This window comes from Corvus kubaryi, unplaced genomic scaffold, assembly GCF_017639235.1.
Source record: "Corvus kubaryi isolate FWS band 111438036 unplaced genomic scaffold, C.kubaryi_AGA036_p1.0 split1-37296, whole genome shotgun sequence".
Taxonomy (NCBI): domain Eukaryota; kingdom Metazoa; phylum Chordata; class Aves; order Passeriformes; family Corvidae; genus Corvus; species Corvus kubaryi.
Window position 1 is genome coordinate 10,932,897 of NW_024582075.1, and position 20,174 is coordinate 10,953,070.

At 39.4% G+C, this 20,174-nt stretch overlaps 1 protein-coding gene across 5 annotated transcripts in view; it reads left to right on the plus strand.

Moving 5' to 3' along the window:
- The first annotated feature begins 14,588 nt into the window (after positions 1-14,588).
- SLC24A2 (solute carrier family 24 member 2) overlaps positions 14,589-20,174 on the plus strand; it is a 114,977-nt gene continuing 109,391 nt past the window's right edge. For 2 of the 5 annotated variants that reach the window (XM_042012796.1, XM_042012800.1), the window contains exons 1-2: positions 14,589-14,708; positions 16,635-17,709. In XM_042012796.1, the coding sequence (XP_041868730.1) occupies positions 16,777-17,709 (933 nt within the window). In that variant the 5' untranslated portion in view covers positions 14,589-14,708; positions 16,635-16,776. Of the gene's footprint in view, positions 14,709-14,785; positions 14,946-16,634; positions 17,710-20,174 lie in introns of those variants that run through there. The other 3 variants (XM_042012798.1, XM_042012799.1, XM_042012797.1) reach the window with 3 other exon arrangements.

Below are 20,174 nucleotides of genomic sequence, written 5' to 3' on the forward strand. Positions count from 1 at the left end.
ATGACCACTGCCTAAAAAAACCATAATATCACAAGTTTAAAAAAGATAATCGTTAAAAACTTGGTTGCAAATGGGACCAAACAAAGGCCAGCTGTACAGCATGCAAATGAAATGAAAACTCAATATCTTTATTTAATAATGTACCTGAATTTTTGTGTTTCTCAAGTGAGTAAAATCTCGAGTTCTCTGAGTGAACTTTTAATAAGCTTTTAATATGCTGCCCTTTTAATATACTGCCATATGCAAAATTAGGTGATAATGCAGGGTATTGTACTGAAGGTTATCTGCACTCATATGTAACAGGTTTTGCAGCAATGAAAATATAAAGTATAATCAGATGATGAGTGGCTGCTTGAGAGAGTTTCCGCTGAAAATCATGATGAATCTACTGAGTTTTAAAAAAGTGTCATCCCTTATACAGTTTATGTCTTTTACTGATGGTATTGTTAAGTTTTTACACACACTAAACACTTAGTCCTTTGCAGGTCCCACCTGAGCTTTTTGTCCTCACCTTTTCTTAATACCTACAGGAAGTAAATTTTCATCCTTAAGGAACAGTAAAATATTTGATAGAGAGAGGGGAACTTACTACAAACTGTATGCCTTTCAGCACAGTTTAGCAGTGCAGTGGTTGCTATAATTTCTCATTTGCACCGTAGTACAAGGAAGTTTTACTTTGTCCCTCTATCACTACCCACAATGCATCATTGGAAGCCCTGGTAGATGGCAATTTATGTACACCTGATTACTTATTAAGTCTGATCTCAGTAAGGTCAAGGCTAATCTGTTCTAACATCCAGACCTTCTGCTTTTGTTTAATATAGCCCACTGAGATTAAAATAGGATTAAAGCTCATCTGATGGGGGGAATAACCTCTCCAGATGAAATCTTCTACTGTTCTTGTAAAAAAATCACAACAGCATCTTGCAATGGCCATGGTTTCTGTATACCAATAGACACAAGACATTTGGTTGTTTTTTTGTTTGTCCCTGTGATGGTTTTGAAACCAGACTTATTATTTCCCGGGGTCAGACCTAATTGTTACTATACGCATGGAATACATGATTATGGACATCAGAACGGCCCATTTTCTCACTCATCTCAATGTGTTTTCAGTCCACTAGAACAATAGAACTAAAACAAATTTAAGTGAATTAATGGAAACTGTCAAGAGGTACATTTAATAAAGTTTAAATTTTCACCTGTTTTATTGCCAAGTTTGCATTTAAAATGTTTTCTTTTCTTTAAACACATGCAAGTGCTATTTGTGCAGAACCAAGATGTATTCATCTTGGTTCAACATCTATATTATATATAAGCATAGAAAAAAGTAGGTCTATATTATCCAAAAGATATGACTCAAACTTAATTTGTGATGAAGACAAGCATAAGGATTGCCAAAATATTTAAACTAATAATACTTTTTTGTGGGTTTTTTCCCCCCTAGTATGTTCAGTAAAGGCATTCTTCTGCAGTATTTTCAATCTTGACACAGTAAATTTTACATTACAGAATAAGGCTTTGATGTGAGCCTAAAAGCACAGTAAAGCAAAAGAAAAAAGAGAAAAATTATTCGGTCAGTGTGTTCTCATTATTCAGATTCTAAGAAATGCAAAATAATGTAACTGTCATTGATTAGGATTATATAAAATATCACAGGTAGCACGCAGTGAAAAGATCAGCAGGGAGAGAATTCCAAATATGTTATTTTTGCACAGACAGGCTGCTTGGCTGCTGTCCTAGATTTCAGCCTGTTCTAGGTGGAGGTCATGCTGTGGCTAAAGTAATTAGCAAGGTCAATCTGACCAGCTCAGTATAAACCTGGAATAACTCTACTGAAGTGTAGAACAAGAACAACTGAGAAGAAAACACAGTATTTTTGTCCTGGTTGCAGTACTACCCATACTAGCAATGATACTAGTATGGGTAGAATTCAGGTTTTTTTGTCTTTGGGATGATCCTTGGCCATTTTACTCCACTGATGCAGGGTGTTGTCTCTTGGGTGATGTTACTTCTTAACAGCAGTCTGAGAATCATTCAGCCATCAAGGTTTCATCCTTACTTTCTCTAGCAGTTAAGGTTTGGTCCTGTTTGGGTATTTGAGTGAAGGAAAACCCTCTTAAAAGACAAAAGTGCATGCTAAAGAGTTGTTTGAATTTTAAAAGGTTTCTCAGTGGGACCAACAGAAGATATCTTTAATGATATGCATAATTATATTTTCTTAACTGTACAGGATGAGCCCCCATATGCTTTTTACTTCAAGAAACACAGCAGCAATTGAAAGCATCATGTCTTCACTAAATGAGAATGTGTGACGACATCAGTATCATTCCGCAAAGGTACATATTTTTAATCTGATCAGCAAATTCGTAATTTATAATGTAAGAGTATACAACTGTGTGAAAACATGAAGATAAAAAGCAGCATTATTGCAGATCTGAAAAATGGACCTCAGACCGCTACATGATTGTTTATCAAAGTCTTTCTTGCCAGACACTCTTCAACTCATCTTCCTGTTGTCTGTGTTTCTCATGTAGGAATAAGCTTGATTTCTTAATTATGAAGCCAGAAGAGCACATGAGCATTGGACCTGCATGTGTGTGTAAGGAAAATAATATTTTAAGGGCCAAAGCAGTAATCACCTCTATAATCAGGAGCTGAAGATGCATTCTGTGTGGTACATTGCCTCTGAAATTATTTCTTAAGCAATCTTTCTCAGTTGCTTCCTGTATGCTAGGAAAAACAATGCAGTTTTGTTTGCTAGGCAGAAAACATGAACTTCCCACTCTTCTAATTCAGGTCTTTTTAAATTTCATACTCACAGAAGGAAAATTTTATTTTGTAAAAGCAAGAATTGCCATGCAGATCATGTTGCATAATTACAACTAAAGTGAAAGTCTCATCTGCAACTCTGTTTTCAATAAAAAAAGTTAAAATTTGTCCGTGTGTCAGAGGTTCAGGCCAAGCCAGTACCAAAAATACTTACATTGCATATCAGGAAAAATTTGGTCCCTTTACAAAACCTGGGTATTGCTGACTGGGAATCACATTATTATTCTAACACCTCAGAAAAAACTTTTTTGGAAAACAGGTCACAGACCACTACGTGATTGCTTACCAAAATTTTTCTTGCCTGATGATGTCTGACAGTGGAATGTTGTATAATAGTCATCAGCTTAAATAATTGCTGGGAAAGTAGATTTCATAATTGACAGACCCTGCTGAAACTGGTTCCAAAAGTTGGTGGAATGTCATACAGGAATAATAAATCAGCCAGCTTAAATGGCATTTGATGTGAGAGTTTGAAGGTAGTTAGCACTGTTGAATGGCAAGACAACACCCCTAAATCACAGTTTGCCACTACAGAGGTTTTTGGTAACATCAATTTGAAAATGGGAATATGTTGATAAACTGAGGTCTGGAATCTGACAATTAGAAGAATTATTATGAAATGGGCAAAGCTGCACCCAAGAAAACACAAACTATTTGAAATTATGGGGGCTGCCACATGTTTATAAATTTGTGGTGGAATTTAATTATTGGAAATCATAGGAGTGTCATATAGACTTACTGAAAGAATAGCTAATACCTTTTTCTTCAGAAGAAAGAAGGAGAAGAGATGAGCTGTAGCACCTGGGAGATCCAAATTTGGCAACACTCACATCAACATAACTCAGGATATCAACTGTTGTAGGAAAAGACCAAATTACTACCTCCTGAAAGTCCCAGCAACAGGATGAGATACTTAAGAGACCAAATATAAAGAGTTAGAAAGCTTAATTGTATTTGACAGTGCGTATTATAAAATGTTAAAGTAGTAATATGCTTTGGAAAAAACAGGTATGCTATTAGAGCTGAAGCTTTAGGAAAATTTGGAAATCTCATGGAGGTGTGCTGTAGTGGTTGAACTACGGCACAGAAAAGCGTGCATTCTTCCAGAGCTTTGGGACCTGCAACAATCTGGTTGCTGGTGGTTGCAAACATGCAGCCCTCCTCTGGGAATTCACAGCAGCCCGAGGAATGCCGAGAGCTGGTTCCCTCTGCCTGTGGTGGTCTCCAACATACCGTGCTGCACCCATGGGCCAGGACATCTGTGAGGAGCAACAGGGAAGCAGGGCTGGTCCCTGCCTGATGCCTCCCCTCTGCAGGACCTGTGCCTGCAGACAGCTCTTACCTGCCCATGGATCCTCAGGACTGCCCCAGAAGCAGTCCCAATACGAGCTGTCCCACACCACTTGGCAGCTCAGGCTAATCTTCTATGGGACATTTCCTTCGTACATCTCCATTTCATTGTTCATATACACATTCGTAGAGCATGTGGTACCGCGTGAAAGCAGAAGCACCCTGGTCCTCACCTCTCTCCCTGCAGCCCCTTTCTCAAATTTGTGCCTTTTACTCCCCCCTGAAACTCATGGCACATGTGTTCTGCTTATTTGTGGGAAATGTAAGTTTCTGGAGAGCAGAGAGATACTATTTGGCTCTAAGGTATGTTAATTTATTAAGAGAAAGCATTAATTTCTGTTCCAAGTAAAGTTTCAGCAAATTAACTTTATAGAATCTGAGTTTAGTATGCCTACATATGAAGAGTGTATCATGTCTGCATATTCAATTTTGGCTTTTAAAATGTATTAGTCAGCAGTTCAACAAAATGACTGACAGAATGTAACTGATGAGAAAACAAATCCAGTAAATAATTACACTTCCAGTTTCTGTTGCCAGCAAAGTCCTTTGTTTCGCAGCAACCAAATTTTTCCCTCTCACTCCCCCAGAATAAAACATCAAGCTGGGATAAAACTGAGTAACAACTAGATTGGCAGGAGTTAAGCACCACCCTGGCCGTTCAGGTAAATCCCCCAACTGATTCATCCATTTTGAAATCTTGGACTAGCTAGGCCACAGATTAAATAAAACAAAACATAGTTCCCAGGCCCTTTAGAAGGGACGGAAATTACTCACAGATGGAACAACTTTGCAGAAGTAGATTTGGCTCTTACAGTTTGCAGGCAAGCCCACACAAGCCACAGAATGGAGCTAGTTCTGCTCTGAAGGCACCTAAACAACAAATCCTTTATTTACATTATAAACTCTTACACTGACCCCAGTGACTTTCAACCCTGCGTGTGTCCATTCCAAGCTTACTTCCCACATGCAAAATGTCCCTCCAGCAAGGTGCAGCCCCTGCCACACTGTGTTTTTGCCTATCTCAAACCTTTTCACATTGGTGCATCTGTAATTGGGTACAATAAAGCAAACAGCCCGTATGCAAAGGATAAGATTTGAAATAGTAAATTTCCATGGAAACCATGAAGCATCAATGGTCATGCTAGCAAAGGCCACACAGACCTCTCATACATATGTAGGGCATCTACAAGTAATGACAGACCCAGCCCTTTGTTCCTGAACACCACTGTTGGTGCTGCTTGACCCTACAAGTTCTTACTACATCTGAGGTATGAGAAAGTCCCCTTAAAGGACAAAAAGAAGAAGTTGTCCCCAAAAAGTGGATTAGCAATTTGGCCTTCTTTTTGCCAGGAGGACTTTCCAATCTTTCGCTTGAGCACACACAAAATCTCAGCACACAGCACACCCTTTTCCCCAAATCACGCAAAATTGCCATGTAACATGTTCACATTGTCATTTAACAAATTCACTATTCTTCCAACAAGGTCTGACAATAAACTAATTACTGAAAAAAAAACCATACTAGCATAGGCTGGCCTGCTGTGTTCAGTAGATGCATGGAAATCAGCTACACTCTTCTGAAATAGCTGAGTATCACCACACTGATTTCCAGGCCTGTTCTTCCTAAAGAAATGACAGAAGTGTGCGTTACAAAAGGTGGGAAAACTTCAGTAAAGAGCTACAGCTTTTATCTCAAGACATCCTGCAGTAGATCTGAACATGTTCTTTCAGGTTTTAGGTTGTTTTCCTCTTGCTCTATGCCAGCAAGATGACTCGAAAAATCTTAGGTCAGCAAGGATTGTCAATAATTTGCTCTACATGTTTAGGGAGGGAGGACAAGTTTAATGGATTGTCATTACCTGGGCTCTCCCGGTGCAGTTCCCAGGTGCATGGAGAGTACTCCAATGTGCCACTTCCCTTTCTTGCCTCCCAGTTTCCCTACAGGCACAGTATGCGGAAGCAGACTTTTTATCCTTTTAAAAGTGAAGAGAATGCCCTTAGCACTAAGCATTTGTGTCTCAAGCTGTCTGTACAGCCCATACTGAGGAAAGTTGCTGTATCAAATCCTAAGCCAGAGCCTGTGTGCAAAAAGTTGCCAGTTGGTTTGTGAGGAGTACCATTTCTCATAACTAGTTGAAAACCTTGCCTGTGTAGCATCAGCTGCATTACCATCACTGACAAAAAGTCTGTAAAGTCACTCTCCTTTTACCCACTCTGGAGTAGTTCACCTTAGATCAGCAACAGCATTGATTAGACCCACTTTCATTTTCTCAGAACATTTACAAGTTTAGCTAAACTGATGGATCTACTGCTGTTATCATCCAATGTTGAGCTTGTAACTGTTCACTTACCTGCTGAAACATTGAGTCAGACTTCCACTTGCAGAAATGATCACGGATGTGTGTGATAAAGACTTTATAAGCCACAAGAATATTTTTAGTTTACTTTCTCTAGCTGGTGCTGAGAAATACAAATCTAGAGCACCAAGATTAAAAGGGAGCCAACGTGCATTTTATACTGCACTTACAATGCTTGGTTTAATTTTAACTGTGTGTTAGGTCTTCTTTGACCTGGGGCATGGTGCATACCATTTACCGTTAAATGACAAGAGATCATAAAAAGGCTACTCTTTCCCAGTGATTAGAGAAATTGGTAAAGATCTTTACTCATTCTTGACATTAAAATGGAGCTAAATTGAATAAATTTTGCACTTATATGTTAATTTAATGTCTTTTAAATACAGGTAAGGAGACAAACCAAGATGCCACAAGCCAGTGAATGTCAGTGAGAGAATCCAAAACTACCTGAAAGCAGTAGTAAAATGAGTTTGGAGCAGCACCTTCCCAGATCTTTTGGTGGCAAATTCTTATCACTGGAGATTACATTCAAGGTAGAACTGGCCATTTAGTATTTGGAGGGAGACTTCTGGGTACTGCAGGAACTGATGCTGGTGGTCCAGCTGCAGAGAGTTGCAAAAGTCAACATCTCTTAAATCCGACATAGAGCAGATGTTCTTAGAACTAAAGATCACATATATGGGAAAAAAAATCCCCAACAAACACAGATCAAGTAATTGCATCTGTCTTCTTAAATTGTTCTTAATGTAATGAACATATTACAGTGACCTTTAGAATGTCTAATGGTTGATGCATTTAAGCTTTTTGAATATTTCAGCCACCTTCAAATTATGTTTCACTTGTTTATTTCTACCTTAGCCTGTGCACTGAACTGCATCATAATCAAGATGGATTAAAAAATAACCTGACCACTACATATGGATAGTTCCAGATCTTGTGTTTGTATTTTATCTTAAATCTCAACCATACAAATAATTCTCAGCTGTTTCTCTTGAACTACTATTTGGTCTGGCTTGTTATTCTAATTCTTAAAAATCAAAAAGATCACTGCTCTTTATTTGTGATCAAAATAATTCTACAGAATACAGGTTTGTAAGCTTCAGAAATTCGAATACATTTTGGGGTGTATTTCTGTAAAAAGCTCTTAATGAATGCAGGAAGATTACACACACTTGAATTATTTAACTCATGACAGAGAGTCTTCCAGTTAAAAAAAGTGTGTCTTGTCTTCTGAAAGCTTCTTAAATCATCAATTTATTTTGGTTCCAACTTCTATTTTATACTCTGGTTCCAGATCCCATTGTCAGTTTGAGAAGTCTGGTTTTTTTCTTTTCATTGGGCTAATTCTTTAGTGCTGCTTTAAATTACTCTTTCACCTTACTCTAAAATTCAACATAGCCCAACTCAGTGCTTTGACCACTACCAAACACAAAGTCCAGTATGTCAGCTGTTCTTTCAAAGATTTTGTTCCTATTGCAACCACTGTGAATTTTGAAATTCTGCTGATAGATGGAGTCTCTTGTCTACTGACCTGGGCATGTTTTAGTCCATGATATAAGCACTTTCAGTGCACGTGTGCAGGACTCTTTAACTGAGCAAGGCTAACTGGTACTACGCACGCAAGGACCTAGCAATATAAGAGGGAAATGACTCATGAACTTCCTTTCTTTTCACTGGCAGTGTCAAGGTGTTAGCATTGACTTCAGTCATAAAAAGATTTTCTTATCTCTTTCATTTTGCCTCCTCTGTACACCACCTCTGTGCATAGTTGAGCACAGTTCACAAATTCTCACTGTTTCAAACCGCGCTATTTGAGGACAATTTTTGCTTCATATTTATTTCCCTGAAATAAATCCAAAAGAGTGTAAGAATTTACCTGAAAACTAGATTACTGCAGAGATGAAGACAAATAACTTGTAATTCACTGAGTGCAAGGATTATGAGAACATAAGGATAGAGAAATGGTAGAAAAAGCTAATTGCTGTGTGATGGTATAGCAACAAAGACAATTTAGTTTGTGAGAAGAGCATGATCAGTGGGAGACATTCCTTTCCAGCTCTTTCTGGACAATGTCCTAGTCATAGATAAATTGTGTAAGAAACCAAGAGCTGTAACTCAAGTTTGACCTCTGCCCCTGAGGCACTCCTCAGTACTACAAGTCCCTGGGAGCAGAGGGCTTCAAGCTGAGGCTTCAAGCAATGTGACATGTGGAACCAAACCAGCAACTGCTCCTAACTCTACTGACTTGCCACTTTGCAGGTGTTCTTATAAATGGGGCTGGTAGGCCACAGATTGTAGTGAAATAAACATTCTTGTTGATTTCAGGGAAGATCTGTGGGGTTACATCAGATATGAAAAGCTTCAGAGGAGCAACTTATGCCATCTGAAAGAGAATATAATGTGAAAGGTAAAGACATGTTGCCCCATACTGATAGGTTTTTTGGAACTACCCTGTAAGTAAAAATAATGATCTGTGTATAACATACCCAGATTTTTTAGCGGATTTCAATAATGATATTCCACAGAGTATTTTCTTCTGTCATAGCACTAAATGTTAGACTGTTGTGGCTCTGCTCTGATATGGTCCTCTCAAGCCCAGATGAAGAGAAGGAAGATTTTTACTTTCATTTAATTAGACTGTCCTTTAAGGAGACTGGCATGTTATAATGACAACATTTACAATTGCCTTATGTCTAATTAATATTTTAAATATTACATTAGAAAAACATGTTATTTAGTGTTCTGCAAACATGGCCAATAAAGCTTTTGTGTTCAAAGTTATATTCAGTTTATATTTTCCTATCACATTATTCACTAGCAGGAACTGGAATTTAAAAAATGCAGTTAGCTTTAGCCTCCTTAATAAAGTTGTTCATGGTGCTGATTGTAATTATGCAGTACACAGGTACAGACCCCAGATTTCTCATTTATTTCTAAAAACAAACAAATAAAATAGACAAAGTTTTAAAAAACCCTCAAAAACTCTCAAAGCCTTTAAGATAAATTATTTATTACAAAACATAAGTTTTCATTACAACTGATCATGATATATAATAATAGTACCAAGACTGTTTCAAAAGGCATGTGTTAGTAAGTAATATTTGACCCACTGCAAGATAAACAGAAATGTCAGATGGTCCTTGAGGCTTAATAGTAAGCAAATACTTACAATTGAAGGTAAAGTACACACTTTGCATCTTTTACAGCTAAATCCCACAGCCAGGCTAGTTGATGGTATGACAGCAAACTATAATAGTTTCACAGTGATACTGATCTACATGCCATTTTAGTTTGTGGTTTTGACTTTAGTGAAGAACTTGTACCATTGTGTATATGTTCATGTTTTGTTTCCCAATATATGGAGTGCCAATAACTAACATTCCTATCTGAAGGCACTCATAGGATTTACTCATCACTGAGAATGCTAGTTACTGAATATTAAATTTAGGTGTCCCCTTTACTGTGGGCTACTGGAAACTTGTTATGGTAGTTAATTTAAAGAAGTCTGATTAATTTTGCTCAATATATTCCTCAAGAATGTATTACTCAGGTGATATAAACAGTTTTTGTTCTATAAACACTATGGTTTATATGCAATGTGTTTGCTTATTATTACTAACAACTAAATTATTCAACATACTTTAATTATAAAGACCATATCCATGTTGTTCCTGTTTTGTCTGGGATAGAGTTATGTATAAGGACTAAGGGCTATCTTTTGCATTTGTGTTGGAAACAGTGTTGATGACAGAGGGATGCTTTCATTACTGCTAAGCAGGGCTTACACAGTGTCAGGGCCTTTTCTGCTCCTCACAGCACCCTGCCAGGGAGTGCGCTGGGGATGCAAAAGGAGCTGGGAGAGGACACAGCCAAGACAACTGACCCCAGCTGACCAAAGGGATACTCCAGTCCATATAGCATCATGCTCAGGATATAGATCTGGGGGAAGGAGACAGAAGGGCTCCTCACCCACAGCTACAGTCCCTTCAGGAGCAAACGTGCTCCAGCAAAGCCTTACCCATGGCTGTAGTCCCTCATGGGGCATACCTGCTCTGCCATGGGCTTCTCCCTCGCTACACACACTGAGGTGCCCCAGCAGGACCTCATGCATGCTTCAAGGTGTTCTTGCTGCAGCATGGATTTATGCCTGGGCCACAGCCCTCTCAGAGGTGTACCTGCAGTGGTACAAGCATAACATGGCCACAGATACTTCAAGATGTACATACCCTGGCACAGGCATATCCATGGCCACAGACACTTTGGGGTGCCATGCTCATTCCTGTGTATACTTATTCACAGGTTACAGTGCCTTTCAGTTGATTTCACAGTGGAGTTCCAGCCTGCCCAGTAGTGCAGCACAGAATCAGCAGTGATGCCCTGGCCATCTGCCAGCCCAAACGCATCACCACGGCTGTTATCAGAATGTTCCCAGGCCAGCAGAATAACATGATCAGCAGAACAGCCCTATGGCAAGCAGTGAAAGTGAAAAGCAGTCACTAACGAGCACTAGACTCTAATATACAGCTGGGCAAGTAAGCCCCATGGCAAGCACAGGAGCCTGTTGATTAATAGCTAAGCAGCGTAATTGCTATAAATTCAATCTAGCACATCCCAATCAAACATTATCTTGCACCCTTTGAGAGTCACGTTGGGTGACAAAAAAGACTGTTGTGGTTTAACCCCAGCCATCAACTAGGCCCCACACAGCTACTGGCTCACTACCACACATCAGGGTAGTGGGAAGAATCGGAATGATAAAAGTGAGAAAACTCGTTTGCAATAACGATGATTTAAAAAGTAAAGCAGAAGATGCACATGCAAGCAAAGCAAAACAAGGAATTCAATCATCATTTCCCATGGGTAGGAAAGAGCTCGTCCATCTCCAAGAAAGCAGGCCTCCATCATATGTGATGGTGGCTTGGGAAAACAAAGACAATCACTAAGAGCATTTCTTGTTCCTTCTTCCTGGCTCTATATGCCGAGCATGACACTATATGATCCGGGATATCTCTTGGGTCAATTGGGTTCAGCTGTCTGGCTGTTTTCCCTTCCAGCTCCTTGTGCACCCTCAGCCGTCTTGCTGGTGGGGTGGGGTGAGGAACAATAAAGGCTGTGTAATAAAACCAGTAATAAAGCATCCTTGACTGAACAACACTGTTCCCATCACAAATCCAAAATATAACCCCACAGTGGCTGCTACAAAGAAAATTAACTGTATCTCAGCTGAAACCAGAACTAGTGTTTTAATTTAACTCTATGTTGTCACCTTTTCCATCCTATTTCACTTGTTACAAATTGCAAAGTGTGAAATAATTTTGATATTTCAAATGTCACCTGTTCCCAACTGCAATTAGCATTTAAAAGCTTAACATCCATTTTCATTCAAATATGCCGCCTCTGTAGTCATGGTAACCTCCTCATCAGCTTTATCTTCCAGCTTTAGAAGGTACTGCTGGGGTACTTAGACATGTTTTTATTTAGGGTTTTTCATTTGACTCCCTCCTCCTTCCCTCTCAAGCACAAAAAACACCTCTGTGCTTGCTTTTACCAAGTTGAAGGTTTACAACAGCAAGGAAATAGATAAAATGAAAATACTGTTTAAAAAAAAGAAAAGGTTTTACTTCTTAGAGCTTCCTGAAAATAGGAATTGGTGACGAAGAGTGGCTTACGAATTCAGATGACTCCTCACATATGATGCAGTAAACTACAGATAAGGTATTCAAAACTACATATTCAGCATAAACATAAATAAATATAAATAAAAATGAAAACCTAGTCTATATACAAATGTGTGTGTGTAGAATCCAAATACTTAGCAGAGGTGCCCTCTCTCCTCTCTTTAAAGGACAAATATTGAACCAGCTGTGAGGCAAATATTGTTTCATTCAAATAATTTAATTATTCTGTATTTAACCAGGATATACTCTGGTGTTTAAGTTTGGGGGGGGGGGGGGGCCGGCGCGGGGATTTCTTTTATTGTTTTTATCCTTCTTTACCAATTTAACAGTGCTGATTTATTTCTCTCCTAATTATTAGGCAGCATTTATATGAGAATGGGTCAGCTGATTCCAAATACTTAAGTCATTGGTAAAGATACCCAACTGTGAGCCACATAATTTTTGTTACAGATATTATTGTCTCTGGCTTGCAACACATATTTATTGTTGGGAGAAAAATCATTGCAAGTACAGAGAAACAGATGGATATTAGAATTCAGATACATGGACTTCTGGGTAGTAAATAATATAACGATAGGGAATATAATAGCATAATTATAGTGTATTTTCTACATATTCTCCCTGTGGTCATTTGTAAAAGTCACCTGCTTCCACTTTTAATTTAGAAATTGATAGAAATCGGGGTACTACGCACATATCTCCGCCTGCCTCTGGGCCATATGTGAAGCTGTGAAACCATTTTAGGTATTTTTTCAAGTGACCACTTCTCACAGACTGCAAGTCAACAATTCAGCAGGCACAAGATACTGTATAAGCATGCCTACCCTTAATCCCTGTCACCACTGTATAGGAGGCATACGTTGAATGTTTAAGATGTAGCTACTTCATTTAAGACTTGCATACATGGATACAGAAGTAAATCTGTATTTTAATTAATTCTTATCTATGTGGAGTCTCTCGAAGCACAGTTAAAAACAATCTCCACATGTCTCCTTGCATCATCTTGAGACTGAACAAACGCAAGTTGTGATAGTCAACAGGCCCCCTCTATCAACTGTCAGCCACTAATGACCACCTCCCAATATGTAACATGAAATAAATGTACACTGCACATGCAGACTCTGGCCTTAAAGAGCACTTTGTGTGTGTGTGACTCAGCTATGGCTCTCACTAGAAACTATTGAAATTTTGGAAATATCTTTGTAACCTTTCACATCTCTTTCATGGCCACATAGTTTCTAAGATGCCTGCTGTACTTTGGTGTATCTGGTTTTGCCATCTCCTAAGCCTTTAGAACTTACAGGTTTCCCATCAATGCCTAGGGCAACCCAAACAGCCCAGAGTTCAAAATGAAGAAGGTAGAAAAAGGAAATTGTAAAAGGTTATTCTTTACCCCAAAGAGACTGAGAGTTCACATCTTACAGTAGGGTTTTTCAGGATGTGCAAAGGATCTCACTGAAAGCAGAGAAGTGTCACTGAGCTGTTTACCAAACTCTTCCCAGATCTCAACCTCTGTCCTACCCAACCCATCTGAATATCCTTGCTCTTGTCTGGGCTCTGCATTTTTCAAGGACTTCCACATGAAGTTCTTCTGTAACTGCCCTGAACCCATCAGGGTCTTTCTGGGCTGTTGGCCCGCCTACACTGGATTACTTTGGTTTATCCATGGATTACCATGAAGGTTTTTCTAACAATGGCATAGAGGAGGAGTGCAACTGGTATTTCAAAAGAGCATCACCTGTGTACTCTAATTGATCTCCAGCACATGTCGCAGGAAATTAGCTAGGGAAGAGCTGCATTGTAACTGTTTCAATGTACGTGAATTTTGAAGCAATTACTTAATGAAGCCCAGCTTATTGGGGAAATACTAATGTTAAAAGCAGAAGATCAGAATAGTAGGGGACTCTTCTGGCTAAGCAATTCTCACGTTTTCTTGTGTGTTCAGTGCACCTTTATTGTTCTCTGTGGCAACTTTGAAATGTAGTTTGAAGAAATTTCTGTTCAGCAGAAATTAATCATGATGAGTAACTTAATCGTGGATATATCATCTTCTCTAAAATCAAAACCAAAATGAAAGGTCCTTTTCTTTCCTTTCCCGATTTCCCTTCATTTGGCATAAAGGATATTTTGATCAGGAGGCCTCACCTTTTTAAAATAACCCCACTCTTTGAGGCTTATTACCTTTGCTAGGAAGCGCTGGATTTTACCTCGCTTAAACCGCGCCAGCTAACCCAGGACGAAGGGGAAAAGAAAGAATAATAAATTCCTTGCCCCCGTCGCTTGGCCGGTGACCCAACTCCCGTGGGAGCGCGGCGGGCGGGGGCGGGGCCCTGCCTGCCCCGCCTTTGCGGGGCGGATCCCGCTGCCGCCGCCCGCCGCAGTCGGTGCCGCGCGGGGCTGAGCGGGGGCCGCCGTCCCTGTCCCCATCCCGCTCGCTCCCGCGCCCCTGCCGAGCGTCCGCGGGCCGGTGCGCAGCGCAGCGCAGCTCCGGGTGAGCGCCGGCGGAGTGCGGGCGGGGGTTGGGCTGCGGCGGTGCGGGGACTCCCATCCGCAGATTCCCGCCCCCATGGGCGGTACTGGCTGCCGAGGGGGGACCGGTGCCCCGAGCCCCCCGCCGGTGACTCCGCGGCTCTCCGTGCTTGGGGCTGGACCCGCTCCCCTTTCGGAGGTGGAAAAAGTTTGTGCGGCGTGGGGCGCAGCGCGGCGGAGCGGTGCGAACTTGGGCTGAGTTAGGCGAGGCTCTGCGGCATCTCCGCGGGGGGACGGGGAGGAAGGCGGGGCGGCGGGGGACTGCGCTGCGCTCCATCGGGGTCTGGGGTCCTCCGTGTCGGGAGCGGTCTGGCTGGGCTCTGCCGTGCGAGTGCCAGGGCAGGGGACAGCACGAGCGCTTCTCCTGTATCCCGTTCGCGTAATGGTCAAGGGAGCGCGGACACCGGCCCGTCGTCGCCGGCTGCGCACGGCAGCGGTGGTGTCGTTCCGGTGTATTTCCTGCTAAATGTTTTTGTGGCTGTCCGTCGGGTATTAACTCAGAGGTGGAAAATAAATATCTCTGCTGTGGTACTGTATCTTGCGGATGAAGTATGCCTCTATGACATCTTAGTATGGAAACTGTTTGAAAAAATCAGGAGAAACTGCGAATGACTTAATAACTTCTCGGGAAATAACTGCATGTAATAATAATTATTACATTTTAAATATTATTAACAGCTGTATTCCTGTATTTGAGAATACAAAATCAATTATTCTGCTGAGTGATAGATTGTTTAGAATTCAGCAATCGCTACAAATGACTTGAATAAGAGATGTAACAAAGTATTTTAGGGCAGTAACAGTAATGATCATTAGTAGACTAATGATCAATTTTATTGACAAAGTATCTTTCGTTTCATATAAAATGCAGCTTACTGTGCAAGACACATATGTAACGACCTTCTGCATTACAGATATTCTTCAAATTCCTTAACCAAAGTAACCTGTTACTATCTAGAGGTCTTTTCCTGTGTTAGAAGTGCTGTTAGTCAAGAACGCTCATCTCTGGCATACATGAATAGTCATTCTTGCATAATTCCTTACCATTTCGTTTGTTTTAGGATCAAGTCTTGGGTAAATATAAACTATTTTCTTAAGTATCTGTAAGAGGAACATTTTTAAAAGGTACCACATGGGTACTAAGAAGAACAGGTATTCTTAGTAATATCCTTATAATAACTTATTGCTTAATGCATGTCATAAAACAAAATAAGGGACGGCTGAAAATTTTTGTCTTGGCTCATCCAAGATAGTGTCCTAGGTGTGATCAGAAGCAAGCCAAGTTCTCCCTGTAAAACGGAGTTGATTCTACAGAGAAGCTAAAGAAACTCCCATTTCAATCCTGTTCCAGCAGCAGAGTGTTCCGCTTACACATCAATGACTGTTGCTCTGTGCACGCATAACATTTCAATTAATGCTGCCTCAGCTGTCTAAAGGTCTGATGAGATGCTTGTTAGCACTTTGATTGCTTTTTCTGACACTATTGTTCCTGCATTTGGGATTTGGACATTACATGTTCATAGTGGAAAGTAATTACAGAAGGTAATAATCTTTGGTGTATCCATTAAAATAATAGTTTCTTCATTTTTGTACAACATCTGGAGAGAGCTTTTACCATCCACTAGGATTTTTTTTTTTTTTGTCAGCAACTGAGGAGAGCAGTGGCTCAGAGGCATATGAGAGGCATAAAATGATTATTGGTAAATCGTTATCCACAGGGTTACTGCTTAAACAAACATATAATTGCTGTGTCTGGTGGGATGTGACATGGCTTTATGTTACATATTCTGCTTCAAATTTTAAATGTAACTGAGTCTGTAAAATGCTTTTATAAGTCTCTAATCACTTCCTATTTCACTAATATCAATAATATGTTTGTCCTTTTAAGACGAATGAAGAAAATACATCCTGCGAAGAGTAAAAGTACTTAGTTCTGGGAAGACTCTTAAAGCACTTCTAACTTCAAAGCTGGAGAAAATTATGAAGAAACAGTCCATCTGACTCCCTCAGCATCTCACACAGAACACAAAATGGCTCTTCAGAAAAAAACTGTTGCTGGTGTCTTGGCAGAGTGGTGTTTGGAGGAACCGCTGTTTGGTTGCAGGCGGCACCAGAATGTTAGGAAAAAACTGAGACTGATACGAGTTGTAGGGCTCCTTGTCAGTGTAGTGGCCATTAGTACTTTCTCACTTTCAATGAGTGCCTTTTTCAAGATGGAACCCCATAGCATAGCACTGGTCCACAGCCTAGATAGCCAAAAGCTGGTGCATGGGCACCAAAGAACTCTCTTGGATTTCACAGAACAGAATGAAAATGGCACTCCAGATCCACATGCTTCAATGAAATATGAAGCTGGGCACGACAATCAAACAGATGATCATGCGAAGGGAGAGTACCCCAAGGACCTTTTCTCTCTTGAGGAGAGAAGACAGGGAGCAGTGATCCTCCATATAATTGGAATGATTTACATGTTTATAGCCTTAGCCATAGTCTGTGATGAGTTCTTTGTTCCTTCCTTGACTGTCATCACTGAAAAACTGGCCATTTCTGATGATGTGGCAGGGGCAACCTTCATGGCTGCTGGTGGGTCAGCCCCAGAACTCTTCACTTCTTTGATAGGAGTGTTTATATCCCACAGCAACGTTGGCATTGGAACAATAGTGGGATCTGCCGTGTTCAATATCCTATTCGTTATTGGAATGTGTGCTTTATTTTCTAAAGAGATCTTGAACCTTACTTGGTGGCCACTCTTTCGAGATATGTCCTTTTACATCATTGACTTGATCTTGCTAATCATATTTTTTCTGGATAACTTCATAATGTGGTGGGAAAGCGTAACGCTCCTGACAGCATATTTTTCCTATGTGACTTTCATGAAGTTCAATGTTCAAGTAGAAGAATTGGTGAAGAAATTTTTAAACAGGAACAAGGTTGAGAAGGTAACAACAGATGCTGAAGGAAAGGTTGGTCAATTTTTAGTTGAATTACATGTAATAATGTCCCTGTAAGTGCTGAGTCCTTCTATAGCATAAGGATTCTAATATAGTACAGTAACCAATATAGAAAAGTTCCATGTTTTGCTCAAATGTCTTTTTGTTTAACCAAACTGATATTACTGAAAATGAAAAAAACAAGTAGCCTTCTAGTAAATCAATAGCTTTTAACTCCAGAATGATCCTGATCACATAGAAAGCAAGAAAGAAAATGCAGCAAAAAGACATAAACCTTTACTCAGCATTTTGGCACATTGATGAGGTCTGAGCAATAGCTGCTATTTTTTCCCTAAGACTTTGGATTAAGCAGTAACAATATCTGGGGAGGATCTTGTGAAAAAATTTGGCTTTTTAAAGACTTTTAATGCACTTTTTTCCCCAGAGAAAGTGCAAATAATTCAGAACAGTATACAAAGGTATCTTTATACATGTTTGTCATCTACTGATGCTGATAATGCAACATGAACTTCCTATTGTAATTAGTGGCAATTACATGAAAAAAACCTCTTGAAAACAGGGACCACAATGGCAAAAGTCACAGGTTCTCTGTTTAAGAAGGATATGCTATTTGCAACTATGCAAACTAATTTTTGTTCACAAGTAGATAATGAAATTTATGCACAGAGGGCTTGGTAGGTCTTCAGCAATTACATAATCTTTTAAACAGCTTTCTTCTTAAAGCAAGCAATATTTAAGGGACCTATGAAGTTGAGCTGATAAATACTTATGCATGTAGCAGTATGTTGGCTGGAATATCTGGTTTTATATGACATCGGGTATATTCATCTGATAAGGTTTTATTATACAGTAATTATTCAAATTATCAGGGACCTAGCTGCTCACTGTTTAGTTTCTTTTGTTTAGCAGTGGTGTATGAAGTGGTTCAGAAGACACACAATCCACCAATATAAGTGCACAGGCACATAAACAGGAGGAGAGAGACATACCAGATCTGGATATTTTAAAAGTCATGACAGATACATTCAGTTTTAGGGCAAGCCACAAGCCACCAAAATTAAAACTCAAAAAACTCTCATTTTTTTCTTTTGGTCTCTAGCCACGTTTAACAGCTGTACACTTACTTGTACTTACTTTCCTTTCTGTTCTTTTCTTTTTCCAAAATCAGCATGCTCATCTTCATCTTTCTCAAAATGCATAATTCGGATTTTGTAAGTAAATGAAAGGAAAGATCAACACGAACAAAATACTTGCCCTCATTAGCAAAGGGCTTCTTTAACTGCATTAGTTGCTTTCTAAATAATGTGAGATTTCACAGTGTATTATAAGTTCTTTGACAGTTTGTGCTAAAAATATGTAATGTTAGAAAGACTGTGGTATATGAAGCAACCTTAATTTGTCCAAAACCGGACAGAAAATATAAATCTGTAACTGGTATGAAGCAGTTGTCAATATGAAAAGCAACTGGCTTGTGCTGTCCAGGCTACACCATGAGGGAGAATATCTATATATCAAAGTGTCCAATTACTTTCAGCTGGACAGAAGAATAAATCACTTGCAAGCCATATTGAACATTATTTATATTTTAAGTACTCTAGATGGACTTGATTTTGAAAGGATACCTTTAGGACCACTCATTTATTGTTTAACATTTTAGTTACTGAGCATTTGTTTATAATACAGGTACACAGATTTCAGATGGGGGTGAAAAAAATCAGAAATTGGCTACTTTTCCTAAAACCACAAGCTTTGCATCATATATTTCATGAAAATATTTTTCCTGAATTAACTTGAATTTAATGAAAATGACAAAATAATGTATTCAGAAATCATTGAGGGGTGAAGAAAGATGCTCTAATTTTGTTGCAATTTAGCTAATACGTATTTTCTGCTTCCTGGGGAAAATAGCTTCTGAAGGTGTCAGACCATGTTTTTCCTCTGTGAGCCATGCTGTAAAGACATATTTTTGAATATTCCACTGACACTTTGAAATGATAAGTCATTATGAATTATTTTATTCTTAGGTTGAACAGCATTAAGCAGGATGAATGAACTGATTTTTTTATAGCAAGGATGTCACGGATTATGTTTGTTGGATAAAGTCTTAGTGAAGTTCTCTGTTAACTTATTGGCTATTATTAGGTAATTGGTTTTCTTGCTTTTTAAATAAAAAAAAAAGAAAAAAGAAAAACTATTACGTGTAGTCCTACGCCTGATAGAGATGCCTAGGACTTTCAGCTTGAAGTTATGTCGAAAGCAAAGGATAAAATGTTTTTATAGTCTGAGGTCTGGTGCCCAGTAGTGAATGCAATGCACATGGGTGTTTATTTCCTAAACACTGATAGTCTTGGCATTTGGTGGCAAAGAATATTTCATTTCTACAGTGTTAGCTGTTAGCCTAGATTGCTTCCACTCACCAAGAGTGTGTATGTACAATCATATGTATCAAATTAGTATACTAAACACAGAATTTGCAA